Genomic DNA, 18,182 nt, shown 5'->3' on the forward strand with positions numbered 1-18,182 from the left:
CCGAAAATGTAGAAGCAGTTTTAAAACTGTGAATGTGTTGAGTTGTGACAGCAGCAAAGGACCAGTGCAGTGGAGAACCTACAGTTGCAGAGAAGCGGCAACAGCAGCAGAGCCTTGAGACAGCGCTGGAGCCAACCCACAGAGCAAGAGAGCCGAGTGCCTGTGTGCAGGAGGCTTCCTGGCAGAGTGTGGTGCCTCTAGACACTTACTGATGGAGCTACAGGGCTTTGAAACACTTGCCCCAGCAGGGCAGATACAGGCGTGAGGCCCCAAGAGCCAGGAGGCCAAGAAGCCAGGAAGCAGAAGCTTAAGAGACAACACAAGTAGGCCGAGCTGCCTCAGCCTCAAAAGGTATGGCCGTGACCTCAGGGGTTCCAAAGGGCAGAGCCGTGGCCTCTGGTGTTTCTAAGGGTGGAATTGCCACTCAGATGGAATTGGAGAATGGTGTGCCTAAAGTCTAGGGAGTAGGGTTGCAGTCCCAGTGAGCCTAGAAGGTGGAGCTGAAGCCCAGGGCCAAGAGGCCTCCACTTATGATCAGGAGAGTGTGGCCAATATCTAGAGGCTAGAGGGCAGGGTTATTGTTTAAATTGTCTCAGAGAACAGGGGATTATTTTCAGGGCTTTGAGGGCTAATGTAATGTCTTCTGCTTACTTGCTTGGTGCCTGTTATGCCTTCTTTTCCCTTCAGTATCTCCCATTTGTGATGGAAATGTCTAGCTTGTGCCTGTTCTGCCATTGTACCTTTGGAAGCAGATAACTTATATTTTAGATTTCACAGATGAAGAAGAATTTTTGGATTTTGGACTTGGAGTTAAGACTTTTATTTACTTTGATACAATGTGGTGAATATGTTTTACTTGTTGCAAGGATGTGATTTTTAGGGGGCCAGAGGTTGGAATGTCATGAATTGAATCATGTCCCCCCAAAAATATGTGTATCAAGTTGGTTAGGCCATGATTCCCAGTATTGTGTGGTTGTCTTCCATTTTGTGATTGTAATTTTATGTTGAGGGGATTAGGGTGGGATTGTAACACCATCCTTACTGAGGTCACCTCCCTGATCCAAGGTAAAGGGAGTTTCCCTGGGGTGTGCCTAAAAGGAAAGGGAAGCAAGCAGAGAGTTGGGGACCTCACACCACCAAGAAAGCAGCACCAGGAACAGAGCGGGGTCCCCGCACCTGAGAAGTTCCTCATCCAGGGGAGGATTGAGGACAAGGACCTTCCTCCAGAGCTGACAGAGAGAGAAAGCCTTCCCCTGGAGCCAACGCCCTGAATTTGGACTTATAACCTACTAGGCTGTGAGAAAATAAATTTCTGTCTGTTAGCATCATCCACTTGTGGTATTTCTGTTATGGCAGCACTAGATGACTAAGACAGAAGTGTATCTCTCTTTTAAAAGATTCTTCTTGGGAAATCTGAAAATTTTTATATTTTTTACCAACTTGTTTTCACATGTTCAAATCATTTTTACATGGGTTTTAACAATCTTAGTTTTTGCTCATCTTATGAACACCATTCCCTTGAGGAATATTTTGTGCATTCTTTATGCTTGTTTTTTATAAGATTCTTCTCTTCCCACGAGATAGGAGCCCTGGTTGCGCAGTGGTTAAGTGCTCAGCTGCTAACTGAAATGTCAGCAGTTCGAACTCACCAGCCATTTCTCGGGAGAAAGATGTGACAGCCTACTTCCATTATAGCCTTGGGAAACCTATAGGGCTATTCTGCCCTGTCCTGTAGGGTCGCTGTGTGTTGAAATCAACTTGACGGCAACAGGTTTAGTTTTGGTTTATAGGTCCCATGAGATCAATCCCAAAGGCATTGCAAATAATGGTTTATCATTTTGCCACTCTGTGTTTTGATGTGGAGAACACAGAGAAGGAATAGTCTGAAAGACTCTATTTTTCACAAATATCGAGGCTCTTAAAAAAAAAATTGTTTCTTTTTATATTCTTTACCTTTTTAAAATCTATTGTTTATCTTTTTGTCTCCTTTTTTTCATGTATAGATAATGAACATGTATATATGGAGTTGTCACAAAAGCTTTATAAATATTGTCCAAAAGAATGGAAGAAAGAGGCCAGCAAGGTACGCCAATACGAAGTCACTTGGGTGAGATTGCATTTATGAGCAAAATTATTTTTTTAATGTTTATTTTAGCTATTAAACATTAGAAGAAAATATTAACACTGTGTTATGCAGTAGAGAATGGGAAATGGAAATAAGTTTTAAAATGTCAAATTAGTCAAGTATGAATTGCTTATAGCATATAACAATAGATTTCAGATACCTGGTAAAATAGTCAGATAATAACTTTTTAGTAATTTTGGGATAATGCTTTGAAGTGAAACCTCAAGGTAGATAGAATAAGTATTTGTTATTTTCCTGTAGCCATGTCAGTTGTCAAAACTGATGGTCTGGAAGTTCTAAGGAATTTTTAATCTACTTTTACTGTACTCGCATTTGATACTTTATTATTTTATTGTACCTGGTGCCTTCATTTAGTAAACGTAAACTCCATGTACACCTAGGAGTATTCGTGGGGAATTTACATACTGTTTCCAGAATCACCCAAGTAGTCAAGAATAAAACCAGTGTCTAATCCAGGATTCTCCAATTTGTATTTAAGAATTCTTGGAATAAGCTGAAAGACTACTTCAAAGCTAACTACAAAGTAAGGAACATGAATATCTGAATAAAGAAACAGCATATTAGAATTTGGTATGTGGAATGTCAGAGGAACAAGAGAACATTTGTAATAAGGAGCAAATGGTCACCACAGGGGACAGAGCAGTGAGAGGAACTGGATCTCAGCTAGAAATTTCCACTGGCATTTATTTTTATCTCTCTCATGTTGACATTGGCATAACCGTGAATGAGAATCAGATAGAGTGATGATGCCCATTTTGCATTATACATTCCTGGTTTTACATGGACCTGGTATCCATATGAGATAACTGTCTACCCATCAGAAGCCCCACTCATTAGAAGTGGGTAAAACCTTTCAGTGTTTAAACGGTATCTCTCAAGTATGGTATTTTGGCTGCTTTTGAAACCCATTTTTGAAGTACCTAAAAATAGCTTCAATTTAAAATGTACGTTTATTTTAGGGTATTGACCAGTTTGGACCTCCTATGATCATCCACTTTCGCGTACAGTACTATGTGGAAAATGGCAGATTGATCAGGTATGAGGAAAAGAGAGTCTAAACCTTTTTTTTTTCCCATAGCACTTATGTCCTTTCTAACATATGAAACAAGTTACTTATGTTTATTATTTGTCTTCACCCCCAACTGCTGTTGAGTTGATTCCGACTCATAGTGACTCTGTGGGCCAGAGTAGAACTTCCCCATAGTGTTTCCAAGGCTGGAAATCTTTATGGAAGCAGACTGCACATCTTTCTCCCATGGAGCAGCTAGTGGGTTTGAACCACTGACCTTTCGGTTAGCAGCTGAGCACTTAACCACTGCGCCAACAGGGCTCCTTTGTCTTAGATTCCATAAGAGAAGGTTTTTTTTTTTTTTAATCTTTTTGTACTTGATGTGCCTGAAACAGTAGGCACTCAGTAAATATTTGCTGAATGAATGAATAAAATGACTGAATGATGATGTTAGACTGTCAGTGAAAATGTCACTGGCTCACATTTTCTATATTCCAAATTTTCAGTGACAAATCAGCCACCAGAAAGATATTTCTTTCAAGAAGGAACTAGCACTTTTGTGAAGGGTAGAAAAACTGATTAAAGGATTATATCCTTTTCCTGTGGAGGGTGGGGCAGGGGCGGGGGCAGGAACCCACTCGTATAAAGTACACAGTATTTGTAGAGCCCAATTTCCCTTCCACATTTGGGGTCCTTTATGCTTGACAGTAGCTTGAAAGCTAAAATTAAGACCAGTGGAGCTGCCTCTGAGAGTCTTAGATGCAGTTTGACAGTGGCAGTTTGCTGATTCTTGTTCTGGAGGTGGACGCATGAACAATAATATGCTAATGATATAAATTTAGAATTCACTATTTGAAGAATTCAGTTAAGAGTATGAGCCCTCATGGTGCAGTGGTTAAATGCTAGGCTGCTAACTGAAAGGTCAGTTGTTTGAATCTACCAGCTGTTCTAGTAAAAGACCTAGCAATCTGCTCCCTTAAAGATTATAGCCTAGGAAGCCCTGTAGGGGCAGTTTTACTCTGCTCTAGAGGATCAATATGAGTTGGAATCGACTTGACGGCACACAACAACAAAAACAATAAGATGGAAAAAGTTTCAGAGGTGATTTTGTTGGTCGATTGAAAATAATAGTAATGTGAATTGTTTCATTCATTGGTTTTTGAACTTCGAGAAACCCACGTAAAAGAGAGAAAGATGCACTTGGTTGCATTTAAAAGATTTGCTCTTCATATTTACATCACTCCAGATGCAAATTAAGAAGTAAAAAATATTAGACAGTAAAGAATTTGTTTTTTAAAGGCTGGAAAAACTTTGTCAGTTATTCTGTTTATATAGATTTTTCTCACAATTTACCTGATAAGTGTGGAATGCTTTGGAATGAAGGAAAATGTCTTATTTAGCTACTAATTACCCCCTGGGGCTAATGAATGCGTAATTCATACCTTTACTTCTACCTTTTTCCCCAGGGTTACACTGTGTGGTCAGTATTATAAAAAGAAATGCTCTGAAAAGTACTCCGTCCGAAAGGAAAAAAACTTACATAAATGCTTGTCTTCAGCTCTCCATACTTAAACATAGCCTTATGTTTTTATTATCATCAACTAATGAGCTGTGAATCTCAGGTGAACACTCAACCTAAAAGAAAAAAAAAATTGTTTTTTTTTTTAACAGGAGGATAAATAAGCTCATTTAAGTGCATACATACGTACACACACACACACACAAATACATGTTTTTCTTGCATTTTTACTTTGATCGTGAAGGCATCCTATTTGCCTGTGACATATTATGGAGCTTTGACCATGTCTTTACCCAGTCAGTACTTCTTACTCAGTGTATTTAATGGTGACTGTGTTTATTTCTGGAAACCCTGGTGTCATAGTGGTTAAGTGGTATGGCTGCTAACCAAGAGGTCAGCAGTTCGAATCTGCCAGGTGCTCCTTGGAAACTCTATGGGGCAGTTCTACTCTGTCCTATAGGGTCACTATGAGTCGGAATCAACTTGACGGCAGCGGGTTTGGTTTGGTTTGGTGTTTATTTCTGTCCTCAAAGGATTGTAATGAGCGTGCTGTTACTATTTTCATTTGTAGGAAGCATTGTGATTGTCATGACATTTGCCTGTAGAAACGTGCCCATAAATAATATCCTTTTAATAATAACAACGAAAAAAATTTTAAAGCTTTCAGTTCATTCATTCATAGAGAGATATGAAAACAGTGTAGTTAAGCAAATTTTTTCTAGAAGGACATAGAAAACAGAAACCTTCTTAAAGGGACTTGGAGTATTTGTAGGGTTTATAGCTGAAAAACAAAAAACAAACAAAAAAAGAATAACAAAACATTAAGCCAGAATTGCCCCTCAGAGATTTGCCCATATTATGTCACTGGAGCAGAATTACTTTAATACAGACAACAAATGCCTAGGCTTCTATTCTAATAGTTGTTAAATGAAATACTGTATTGGAGTGGAATAATTCAGACCTTTTTTCTCTTCTCTGAATGAATTAAATGTCACAAGCCTTAGGAAATTTATTTTTGCAGCCTGGGTAGTCTGATTTAGAGTCTGACTCCTCTGCGACCTCAGTGACACTAGCGATCAGGTATTAGCTACAACCTCTCCCTTTTCAGTGAGGAGGGAGGGAGGAGGAGAGCTAGGAAGGGAGAGGCAGAAACAGAAGGGCTCCTGTCACCAGATGGATGGCAGGATTTGGGTTCTGTTTACATGCCATTGGACTGTTCCATCAAAATGTGAGTTCTGTTTTCTTTTATTTTCCTAGTGACAGAGCAGCAAGATACTATTATTACTGGCACCTGAGAAAACAAGTTCTTCATTCTCAGTGTGTGCTCCGAGAGGAGGCCTACTTCCTGCTGGCAGCCTTTGCCCTGCAGGCTGATCTTGGGAACTTCAAAAGGAATAAGCACTATGGAAAATACTTTGAGCCAGAGGCTTACTTCCCATCTTGGGTAGGCACTATTTTCAAATTCTAAAGGGTGTTTTCTCTAGCGCATTTCTAATGCATTGTGAACTACTCAAGCTGCTTCAAGACATGGGAACCCAGATGTTTTGTGGCCAGTAAAACCTTTCGTGATACACAAATCTAAATTTAACACTTGAGAGCGTGGTACACAAGATGTTGTGGTGTACTTTTACTGCATATCTGCTTATAGTTAACAGAGAAGAGGACCGCTGTCTATCCTAAATATGGTGGTGGAACTTGGAATTTTTTTGACCTCCTTTTGGCACTTATATGGCCTTGGCCTTTTTTTCTGTTGTTATTGGAGTGACATTTTCCCCTGTTTGAGGGAAGAAGAACATCACTCTTCAAAAGATGAGATCATTCATAGCTTTTCCTCTGCCGAGAAAACAAATATAAGTAAGCTCTTGGCTCTGACCATCATCACTTCACACCTGGGGGTGGAATGACCCCTTTACTTCAGCAAGAAGGCTTAGATTATTCAAACATGAACCATCTCAACTACTTTTTCCATCCTATTCTTTCTATATGTGTTCCCATCTTTATCATCGCAGTTTCATCTCATAGGAGGAGACACTGCCTTTCTTGGTTCCATCTTCTGCATTCTTCCAGGCCTGTGCTGTATTTTCTTCTCTCTCTTCTGTATCTTCAACCTCTCCCTCAAACTGACTCTTCTTCACTCAGAACATACAAAATGTGTTTAGTTCTCACCCACCCATCATCAGGAAAGAAAGGAATGGGGGCGAGGGCTGGCGATGTTAGGGGAGAAGAGAAGAAAGAGGTACTGCTCTTGCCTTACTTCCTCAATGAAACTTCTCAAAAGAATAGTGCATGTATGATTTTTTAGCTTCTTTACTTTCCATATATATTCTCAACCCACTTCCCACCTGCCTTATTCTCCCTTCCTTCCATTCATGGTGCTCTCTCTAAGGTGTCCTTTATTTTGCCAAATCCAGTGGACGCTTCACTTCTTTTACTGTAATTTCTCTGCCACAGGTGACACTTAACCATTCACTCAAATCTCATCCAAAGTCAACACTTTTCACAACCACTTCTGTGCTGGCAACTCCCAAATCTGTTTGTCTCCTCTGTATCCATGTACAGGTGGTTATCCATAAGGATCTCAAACTCAAAATGTCCCAAATTAAATTCAACTTCTTCCTACTTCAATTTTATATAGTTCTACCTCTACATTCCCAATCTCAGCAAGTGCAACTGCCATCTGCTCAGTCACCCAGAAACTTGAGAGCCACTATAAGACTCCCCTTTACCATTTTCTTTCCACCTCCCCTTCCAGCCAACTACAACACCCTCTAACAAACACTTGATTACCCATCACCCAGCTTACAAAATCAAATTCTCTTGTATTTCTGTTGTATTGTTATTAACTTCCTAGATGTTTACTGGATCTCCTCCCCACCATTGTTTCTATCATTTCTCAGGTTCTGGCTCCCATCTGGCAGCACTGTTTTAGAGGTTTGTCCCTGCTTCAGTCTTTATTCCACAGCTTGCAGGTGAAACAATTTTGCTTTTGCTTGTCACCTGCAGTGTGAAGCCCAGGCTCTCAAGCATGACCTAGAAGCTCTCCAGCATGTGGTCACTGCCAGTGTCTTCATCTTCCTTTCAGGTTGTCCTGCACTTTGAGCCCAGAAGTTTATATTTTCCCACATCTACTGTGATATTTCACACTTTTTGGCTTTCCTTCTTACAGTTCCTCTAGACTATGAAGCCCTCCCTCTTTTTTCACCTAGCTAACTCCTACTCATCCTCCAATACTCAGCTCCATGTGGTTCCCTCTGTGCAGAATGTCTAGGTGCCCAGTGCCCCTCCTCTGGACTTAATAAATCCCTGGAGATAAGACTGTCATGGTGTTTTACATCTTATTTCCAAATGATCTGTTTGTCTCTTGCCCGAGTACAGAACAGGTGTCAATTTAGCCTTTTCTGCTGCTTCAGTTCTTCACATCCAGGTGCTTAATAAGTTTTTGTTGACTTACTTGAGCACTTCAGTTGTTGAAGAGAAACTATGAAAAGTTTCAAGCTTTTATATTTCAGTCAGTTCCAGCTTATATAGTGACCCTAAGCACAGCAGAATGAAACACTGCCCATTCTTGCGCCATCCTCAAAATTGTTGATATGTTTGAGCCCATTGTCGAATCCACTGTGTCAGTCCATCTCATAGAAGTTCTCCCTCTTTTGTACTGACCCTGTACTTTACCAAGCATGATGTCCTTCTCCAGGGACTGGTCCCTTCTTTATCATGTCCAAAGTACACGAGACACAGTCTCACATCCTCACTTCTAAGGAGCATTCTGGCTTATCTTCCAAGACAGGTTTGTTCATTCTTCTGACAGTCCATAATACATTCAATATACTTCACTAACACTTTAATTCAAAGACCTCAGTTCTTCTTCAGTCTTCCTTATTAATTGCCCAGCTTTCTCATGCATATGAGGCGATTGAAAAACCAGGGCTTGGGTTAGGTGCACCTTAGTCCTTAAAGGGACATCTTTGCTTTTTAACCCTTTAAAGAGGTCTTTTGCATCAGATTTGCAATACATCATTTGATTTTGCGACTACTCCTTCCATAGGCATTGATTGTAGATGCAAATAAAAAATGAAATCCTTGAGAACTTCAATCTTTTCTCCATTTGTCATGAAGTTGCTTATTGGTCCAGTTGTGAGGATTTTTGTTTTCTTCCTGTTGAGGTATAATCCATACTGAAGGCTGTAGTCTTTGGTCTTCATCAGTAAGTGCTTCAAGTACTCTTCATTTTCTGTAAGCAAGGTTGTGTCATCTGCATATTACAGGTTGTTAAGGAATCTTCCTCCAAACCTGATGCCATGTTCATCTTCATATAGTTCACCTTCCTGGATCATTTGCTCAGCTTTACATAGTCAATAAAACACAGGTAAACATCTTTCTGGTGTTCTCTGCTTTCATCCAGATCCATCTGACCTCAGCAGTGATATCCCTCATTCCATGTCCTCTTCTGAATCCAGCTTGAATTTCTGTTCAGTGAACCTGTCAGTGTCCTCCTGCAACTGCTTTTGGATTATCTTTAGCAAAATTTTACTTCTGTGTGATATTAATGATATTGTTCAATAATGTCCACATTCTATTGGTCACCTTTTATTGGGATAGGCACAAAACAGATCTTTTCCAGTCGGTTAGCCAGGAAGCTGTCTTCCAAATTTCTTGACATAGACAAGTGAGCACTCCAGTGCTGCTTCCGTTTGTTGAAACATCTCAATTGGTATTCCGTCAATTCCTGGATCCTTGTTTTTCACCCTTCCCTTCAGTGCAGCTTGGGCTTCTTCCTTCAGTACCATCTGTTCTCGATCATACGCTGCCTCCAGAAATGGTTTAACATCAACCAATTCTTTTTGGTACAGTGACTGTGTATTCCTTCCATCTTCTTTTGATGCTTCCTGTGTCATTCAGCATTTTCTTTGTAAAATCCTTCAATATTGCAACTCAAAGCTTGAATTTTTCCTTAAGTTCTTTCAGCTTGACAAATGCTGAGCATGTTTTTCCCTTGTGGTTTTCTAATTCTAGATCTTTGCACATTTCATTGTAATATTTTACTTTGTCTTCTCGAGCCACCGTTCGAAATATTCTGTTAAGCTCTTTTACTTCATCATTTCTTTGATTTGCTTTAGCTCCCAGACATTCAAGAGCAAATATCAGAGTGTCTTCTGACATCTCTTGCGGTCTTTTCTTTCTTTCCTGTCTTTTTAATAACCTCTTGCTTTCTTCATATATGATGTCCTTGATGTCATTCCACAATTCATCTGGTCTTTTTTGATCATTAGCGTTCAGTGTGTCAGGTCTATTCTCGAGATGGTCTCCAAATCAGGTGGAATATACCCAAGGTCATATTTTGGCTCTTGTGGACTTGCTTTAATTTTCTTCAGCTTCAGCTTCAACTTGCACATGAGCAACTGATGGTCTGTTCCACAGTCAGCTCCTGACCTTGTTCTGACTGATGGTATTGAGCTTCTCCATTGTCTCATTCCAAAGATGTAGTCGATTTGATTCCTGTGTCTTTTATCCAGTGATGTCCACCTGTATAGTTGCCGTTTATGCTGTTGAAAAAAGGTATTTCCAAAGAAGAAGTCATTGGTCTTGTAAAATTCTATCGTGTGATCTCTGGCATCATTTTTATCACCACGGCCATATTTTCCAACTACTTATCCTTCTTTGTTTCCAGCTTTTGCGTTCCAATCACCAGGAATTATCAATGCAGCCTGACTGCGTGTTTGATCATTTCAGACTGCAGAAGTTAGTAAAAATCTTCAGTGTCCTCATCTTTGGCATTAGTGGTTGGTACATAAATTTGAGTAATAGTCGTATTAACTGGGCTTCCTTGTAGGTGTATGGATATTATCCTGTCACTGACAGCGTTATACTTGAGGTTAGATCTGGAAATGTTCCATTTGATGATGAATGTGATGCCATTTCTCTTTAATTTCTCATTCCTGGCATAGTAGAGCATGTTATCGTCTGATTCGAAATGGCCAATACCACTCCATTTCAGCTCAGTAATGTCTAGGATATTGATCTTTATGTGATCCCTGTCATTTTTGATGACTTCCAATTTCCCTAGATTCATATTTCATACATTCCATATTCCAATTATTAATTGATGTTTGCAGCTGTTTCTTCTCATTTTGAGTCATGCCACATCAGCAAATGAAGATCCCAAAAGCTTTACTCCATCCATGTCATTAAGGTCAACTCTATCTTGAGGAGGCAGCTCTTCCCAAGTCATGTTTTGAGTGTCTGAGGGACTCATCTTCCGGCATTATACCAGACAATGTCCCGTTGCTCTTCATAAGGCTTTCACTCGTCAATTTTTTTCAGAAATATACCACCAGTTCCTTCTTCCTAGTCTGTCTTAGGGTGGAAGCACTGCCGAAACCTGTCCATCATGAGTGATCCTGCTGGTATTTGAAATACCAGTGGCATAGCTTCTAGCATCACAGGAACATGTAAGCCGCCAGAGTACAACAAACTGACAGATGCGTCAATGTCTATTGGACGAAAATTAGCCAGTCTTCTCAACGGTTGGGGTGGCCAAAGTCATCTACTTCAGTGCTTTAAAAAATTCTATTTTCTATGTGTTCTTGACCTGAAGAAGATTGACAAGTACTGATTTAGATCATCTCCATCTAAATTCTAGGATTCTAGAAAGAAAAATTTATAACAAAACTTTGGTAATCAGCCAGTAATTCATCAGGTTTAATTATCTGTAAAATATTCAATAGGAAGAAATGAAATGTCAGTTTCTATAAAGATACATTTTAAAACTAAAATTTCTTTAGTTTTTAAATTCTGATCATTTTAAGCTTTACTTTTTTGGTTCACTTTTCATAATTCTTTCCATGTTTTGTAATCCTTAGGAAATCAGCTAAGACTCAATCTAATCAACACCTTTCTCTTAGCCTGCAGCTGCTGCATACTATATATTTTTGACATCTGAAGGCTTAGACCACTGTCTGATGAAAATTTGAGCCACAGTGAATTGTAACGAATGTTTGAATGGCGTTGTTTTCTCTTACATACTCGAATAGAATGTTCATTTTCAACCTCCAGTGCAGGAACCAAAAATGTTTCAGAGGATTCTTCCCAGTCCCCTGCCTTTTTAGATTAACATTCAGGACCTCCCACTTTGTGGCTGTAATTATAGAAGAGTTAAGTAGGATCCAGAACCTGAAGCTCTGCTGACAGTAGATATATTTCATGATACAAATAATTTTGCAGGTAGAAACAGTGATGTGTACAAAGTTATGCAACTTTGCATCCTTTTTTTCTTGGTGATTTTAAAGCCAAGAGAACATTTTTTTTTTTCCATTTCTTGTGATTTTTCTCTTAGATACGTAGCTCTACAGCAATATTGACTTTGTAGCTTTCCAACATTAGCTGATTCAGCCTAGTAACATAACAGATGGTGAAAACAGGATAATAGTGGGAATTTTCTAATGGAAATTAGCCAGTTTACATGGCCTATTTTAGGCTCTCTTCCTTTCATCATTTTGGGGGTGTGGGTAGTACTTACATCCCTCCAACAAATGTTGCATTGCACATCCCTTGTATTCCAACAGGTTGTTTCCAAGAGGGGGAAGGACTACATCCTGAAGCACATTCCAAACATGCACAAAGATCAGTTTGCACTGACAGCTTCTGAGGCCCATCTTAAATATATCAAAGAGGCTGTTCGGCTGGATGATGTCGCCGTTCATTACTACAGATTATATAAGGTACAAAACTGAGAAAAAATACCTTCTCTATTAGGCGGAGCTTTTATTGAAAACTGTTACTTCATTTTCAAACAAGTTTTTAAAAGATTTTCCTTTGAGCTGCTGTTTGTTATTATAGGTTAGCCTTGAAAGCAATGATGCTCTTCTTCGGACCTGAAAGCAGGATGTAGTATTTTTTAATGGCCTTAATAATGATAACAAATGGCTACAAATTATGAGTCTGGCTTTTCAGTGATTACCAAATAGTTGTCTTTCTCCTCCTCAAACTACTTTTCTGCTTTGGGGAGTAACACTTGCAACGTGTTTCATCATAATTTTTTATGTTCCTCAAAGTGGAGCTATATTATTATATATTTATTGTAACCATAAATAATAAGAATGTTACCACAACTACTAATATTTATTGAGTAGTGTGTTTATTGAACACATTTTATCTTTTTTTTTTTTTCTGTTTAATCCTCAACTCTATTAGGACCTGCAATCTTTACTTAATAGGCCAGAAAACTGAGACTTAGGGAAGTTAAATAATTTACCAAAGATCACAAAACTAGTAAGTGTCTCAGAGCCAGCATTCAACCCAGGTCTTGATGGCAAAGCACAGCACTCCCCTTCATCTCTGAAGTTTGCTACTCACTTTTTTGTCCTGTCTGTCATCTAGCCTCATTTTTCCATCCTTCGTTGGAGGTCACACACCCAGTAACAACCTGAGTCAGGCTGTACAGGGAATCACTCACACTACAATTTATTGTCACCCTGTCTTCTCTTCCCTTCCCCTTCCTTCTCTTCACTTCTCCTTCTTATCGCGCAAGTGCTACTTGATTGGCAATAATTCCTGAATTCTGACTTTAAGCACTCAAAGGTATGTCCTTAAACCAAATAAGAAGTTGTTGAGATGATGGTCTGTTGGCCCTAAATGTGTAGGATTTAATCTCGGCTTTGCCTCTTGCTCTGTGTCTTTGGGCAAGTTACTTAGCCTCTTATGCTTCAGTTTCCCCATAGTTAAATGGGGATAGTAACATACCTACCTCTTAGGATTATTGAAGAGTAAGGAGTTAGTGGATGAAAAGTACTTAAAACAGTGCCCAGCAATGTTAAGCACCATGTACTTGCTGCTGTTACCATTATTATTATTACCACTATCATCATTATTGTGCTTCCTGTCTCCACCACACCCTCTATACTAAGATTAGCGTAACTAGACTGTTGGAGACTTGACTGTACTTTGGATATATTGGTAGATAATCTTCCTGGCTGGTTCAGAAAACGTAATATGCCCAAGAAATGCATTGTTAATGCCCTATCATTCTTGAAAGGCATAATTAAGTTTCATAACATCTCTTTGGCTAAATTCCTAAAGGACTAAGGATTTTTTGGGGGAGGGGGGCCTTAAGAGATTTTGTTTGTGACTCTGTAGATATATCTCAATTTATACTATGTATGTATTGTGAGAAAATGCCAAAAATGACATTTTGACAATCACCTGCTATTTTAAAATGTATTAGAAGTTTGAATGCTATAGTGGAAAGCATGTGGCTTTGAAATCAGATATCAATTAGAAACCCTAGGTTACCACTCACTATCACTGGGATCCTATATAAATATAACTATAATCCGGGGCTATCTATTAAGTGGAAATGATATCAAACAATTTACAATGTTGGGAGGGTTCAATGAGATAATGAATCTGAAATAACTAGGTGGAGTGCCTGGGACATTAGTGAATGCTCAATAAATATTAATTTCTTGTTGCCTTATTTGCTAGGAGAGCTTGCTATTTTAAAGAACCCTATTGAGAATCCTGTAGTGAAGTATATATACCCAATTTACCTTTTGTATAAAAATTAATTTTTCAAATTTGCTTAAAGTATGCTTCTACATTGCATGGAAAATAACCCTTGTCTGCTTAAACCAAGATATTTTTAAAAAGATGTAGCTGAATAAAGTAGGGAAATAAAGTATTGTTACCTCATGGGCAGAGTTTTCATTCTTTGGAGAAATCAAATGTCAGTCACTAAAATTGCTTCATTTCAGGCCTGCTTATAATGGAAACAAGGTAGACGGAGGACAGGGAACGTTCCGGAAAAAAGTTTCTGTGCCCCTCTCCCACCATACACGTACAACCAGCAATTTTATGAGCACAGTCTTATTTTAAGAAGCAATCAGAACAGCTCTGAAAGGGAAATTGGCCTAAACTCATATAGTGATGGATTGGTTTCTCCTGTTAAACCTATACCGTGTGTGTCTTTCTTGATGTAAAAGTATATTAATTTGAAAAACCAGCCCACATAGTGAAAATAGGCTGTCTTCTCTTTACTATGCCAGGTATGGATGCATTTTCTAAAAATATTTTTTCCTACGTTCATGGGAAAACTGGTACTAAACATAATGAAGTCCTGTATGTAATCATTTGTTGTTTTTATTAAGAACTTTCATAATGGGAAAAAAAAATTAGTTACCAAGTAATTTTATCCTCTTATTTTGAAATTCATGCCTCCATATATACACTTATTACAGATGCATACTTAAACAATACGACCAAATTTCAAAGTGCATTTTTAATTGTGGAATTTTTTTCCTTATATGCCTAGTAGTTTATTTTTTATGAACTATGATTTATTTGGTAGAATGTATATCATATTGGCAAGTGATAATTCAGTGTCTTAAAAATGAGTATTTTTCTTTCCAAACTCATTGAATATAAAGCATTTTACAGCTTTATTGTCTATCTTCATGAGAGAGCTTCAAATGTTTAGCCACTAGTCTCTAATTTTGGCTTCAGAGTTGGGAGATTTGCCCAGTTTTAAACATACAAAGTCTAGTGCATCTCAGAATACAACTGATATTTAAGATTCTAACCTCTGAGAAAAGATTATGCATTAGATGGAAGGTTTAAAAAAAAATCAAATGATGCAAAAGCAGTAAAAATTGTCTTGTTTACTAGAGTTCTCAATATAAGTAGAATATTGTCAGTATGAAAATGTTTATAGTATAGTGAAAACACTAATACTTTGAAATATCAGAGATTTGCAAAGTAGAATATACCATTATTGATGTAATATGTGTTCACAGCCTTGTGAAAAACTAGAGATGTGGAAAGACAAAGTTATTTTAGATCAAAAGCTTTCCAATTCTGTTTTTTTTTTTTTTTTTTTGGTGAATTGTCCATTGTAGAAGAAAAATTTCTTTTTCATGACATTTTATTCCTATAGGATAAAAGAGAAATTGAAGCTTCACTGACCCTTGGATTGACAATGAGGGGAATACAGATTTTTCAGGTAGGTAAATGGAAAATAAATGTCAAATGGTACAAACGATGTTTTGCCTTTACGGTATGCCTTTATGGTAGTCCTGAGATAGGTTCAGGGGTTCATTTGTGGCCATTGATTGGTCCTTATTTCCTGTTTGTAGCAGAGCAGATGAAGTGGTATCAATGAAGTGAGTCAGTCTGATACTAGACAGTAATAAATTCTCTATAACTGAAAAATTAAGCCAAAGAATAGCCCAAATTCATCACTAATAGCTCACTAAAAGACCATTAATATCCCAGATTTTTCTAAGTGTCAGTGATTTTAAATATTCTCTTTTATCTTCTGGAACATCCATAACTGTGGAAAGAAAAATTGCATTTATTATGGCACCTGACAAGATGTCTAATTTCTGTTACATTTTTCTGATAAAATTTGTTCCTTGAATAAGTAGTAATTGCCACCCTTTTGCAGAGGGTTGGTGTTATCATACAGCCATCAACGGGGGAAAGAATACCTCAACCTGGCAGACACAGTGTGTAAGGGTATCTTTGATGTAAAAAAAAAATCCAATTATGAAAGTCTAGGTGTTATATCGCATCACTTTAATGCCTGAGTGTCTTGGACTTTTTATTTAAACTTAGAAATAGACCAGAAGGGAAAGATTGCCTTAGAAAGGGCCAGTTAATGCAGCCACTCAGGAACCAGAAGCTGCAGAACTGTATCACTGATCTTTTAATTACTATCTGTGCTTCTCCAAAGAGAGTTAGAGGCCTTTTTCAGATTTTAATTACTGTATTCTAGGTTTCTAGGAGAGAAATGAGAGCCATTTTAGAGTCTGTCAGCTTTCCCAGTAATTCGATATGCATTGTAATTCTTTCCACAGAATTTAGATGAAGAAAAACAATTACTTTATGATTTCCCTTGGACAAATGTTGGAAAGTTGGTGTTTGTGGTAAGTTTACAATAACTGACTAGAAAGAGTGACTCATTTGTTGTTCGTTTTTGTCAACTTTTGTTGTTGCTTTGGTTTGTTTTTTGTTTTTAAACAATATTGTCCCAAGCACAAAAGTTGATATTTTTAAAAAGTTGAAGTTGAAGGTAATTAGCCTTCTTGTATTCTTCTGCACGTACTATAATCCTTCTCACTCATATAAATAATAAACTTAAAATCAGAGAACCTTATAGCAAAAGAAATTATTAATTTTAATTTGTGTATCTGGTCCCCATCATACTATCTTAAATTATTCTGGTTGCAGAAGAAATGTGGTGGGAAAAGTCCAAGACAAGTTCATCAGAGAGAATGATTTTAAAAACGTACAGCCGAGGGATTAGAAAACAAAGCTGTAACCACTGGGTGGAATTACTTTTGATGTGGGAGTTGGCCAATTCTTTTGGAAGTTACTTCTTTTAAACAAAAAATAGTGATATAAAAGGATGTTTCTATTATTATCTATTTGAAGTTCATCATTATAAAGAAGTTCTAGAATTCTTAACAGGAAAATACTTTTATTTTTAGAATATTGAGAATGATACTTTCTTTTGTTAGAGCAAATTCTTGATTTTTCCCCCAGCTGTTTCTCTACCTTGCTAGCTATATCCACTTTTTTTTTTTTTTTTGAGGGGGTAAGGTTTTAAGGATTATGGAATAATAGGTATATCTAGTCATTAAAATCAATGATTTTGCTTTGTTCAGAAATGATTGGAAAAAATACACACGTAGACAAAGCAGGAAGATAAGGATTTGGACTCATGTGTTTCTCTCCTGTAAGGAAGATGGCCTATGTAAATAAAAGGGTATATTGCTAAATAGAATGTGGGCACTGACTCCACACTGCCCTGTGAGTCAAAAGACCTGTTTCTGACTTCACATTAATTACTTGGGCACAATTCAATCTGATTTCACTTTACCTCATACATTAAATTGGGCCTGACCTGCCTCCTCCTCACTGGCTCTCTCTCGTTCCAGCTCTTTGTAAAAGGATCTCAGCTCTTGAAAATGAGCAGATTATAACCCGACTTACCCCTTTTGTGTCCCAAATTAAGAAGTAATAAAATGCATTTTTGAATTTGAGTTTTTTAAGGTCATATACTCAGTGGTTTCTGAGTCTAGTTATACATCAGCCTCATCTGAGGAGCTTCTTAAAGATACAGATTTCTGGGTCTCGTTCTCCTACCTCAAGAGAGTTTTGATTCAGTTTGTCTGAGGTGGAGACCAGGAATCTATTTTGACAAGTTTCCCAGGCGATTCTTGCCGCCAACCCAGCTCTGCCTAACTCCGTGACCCTGGGCAAGTTACTTAACCTCTCCGTGTGTCCATTTCTTTATTCTAAAATGAATAAAGACTTTTTCTCCCATAGACTTACTGTGAGGAGTAAATGAGTTAGTATATACTTAGTGCTCAGTTTTTCCTATTCTAACATTTGTGATCTCCTAGTAAGTCCTTTAAAAATAAAAAACCCAGAGATAAGAAATTCTGTCCCTATCTGGGTTATAGGAACCCATATTGCTTTGTATGGACTTTGAGGTTTGTAGTTAGAATTTT

At 38.0% G+C, this 18,182-nt stretch overlaps 1 protein-coding gene across 2 annotated transcripts in view; it reads left to right on the forward strand.

Moving 5' to 3' along the window:
* FRMD6 (FERM domain containing 6) overlaps positions 1 to 18,182 on the forward strand; it is an 89,390-nt gene that overhangs the window by 53,779 nt on the left and 17,429 nt on the right. Inside the window, exons 4-9 of one of the 2 annotated variants that reach the window (XM_010588633.2) lie at positions 2,004 to 2,107; positions 3,106 to 3,182; positions 5,932 to 6,118; positions 12,237 to 12,392; positions 15,602 to 15,667; positions 16,524 to 16,592. In XM_010588633.2, the coding sequence (XP_010586935.1) occupies positions 2,004 to 2,107; positions 3,106 to 3,182; positions 5,932 to 6,118; positions 12,237 to 12,392; positions 15,602 to 15,667; positions 16,524 to 16,592 (659 nt within the window). The remainder of the gene's footprint in view (positions 1 to 2,003; positions 2,108 to 3,105; positions 3,183 to 5,931; positions 6,119 to 12,236; positions 12,393 to 15,601; positions 15,668 to 16,523; positions 16,593 to 18,182) is intronic. The other variant, XM_003408601.3, reaches the window with a different exon arrangement.

Source organism: Loxodonta africana, chromosome 10 (genome assembly GCF_030014295.1).
Source record: "Loxodonta africana isolate mLoxAfr1 chromosome 10, mLoxAfr1.hap2, whole genome shotgun sequence".
Classification (NCBI taxonomy): domain Eukaryota; kingdom Metazoa; phylum Chordata; class Mammalia; order Proboscidea; family Elephantidae; genus Loxodonta; species Loxodonta africana.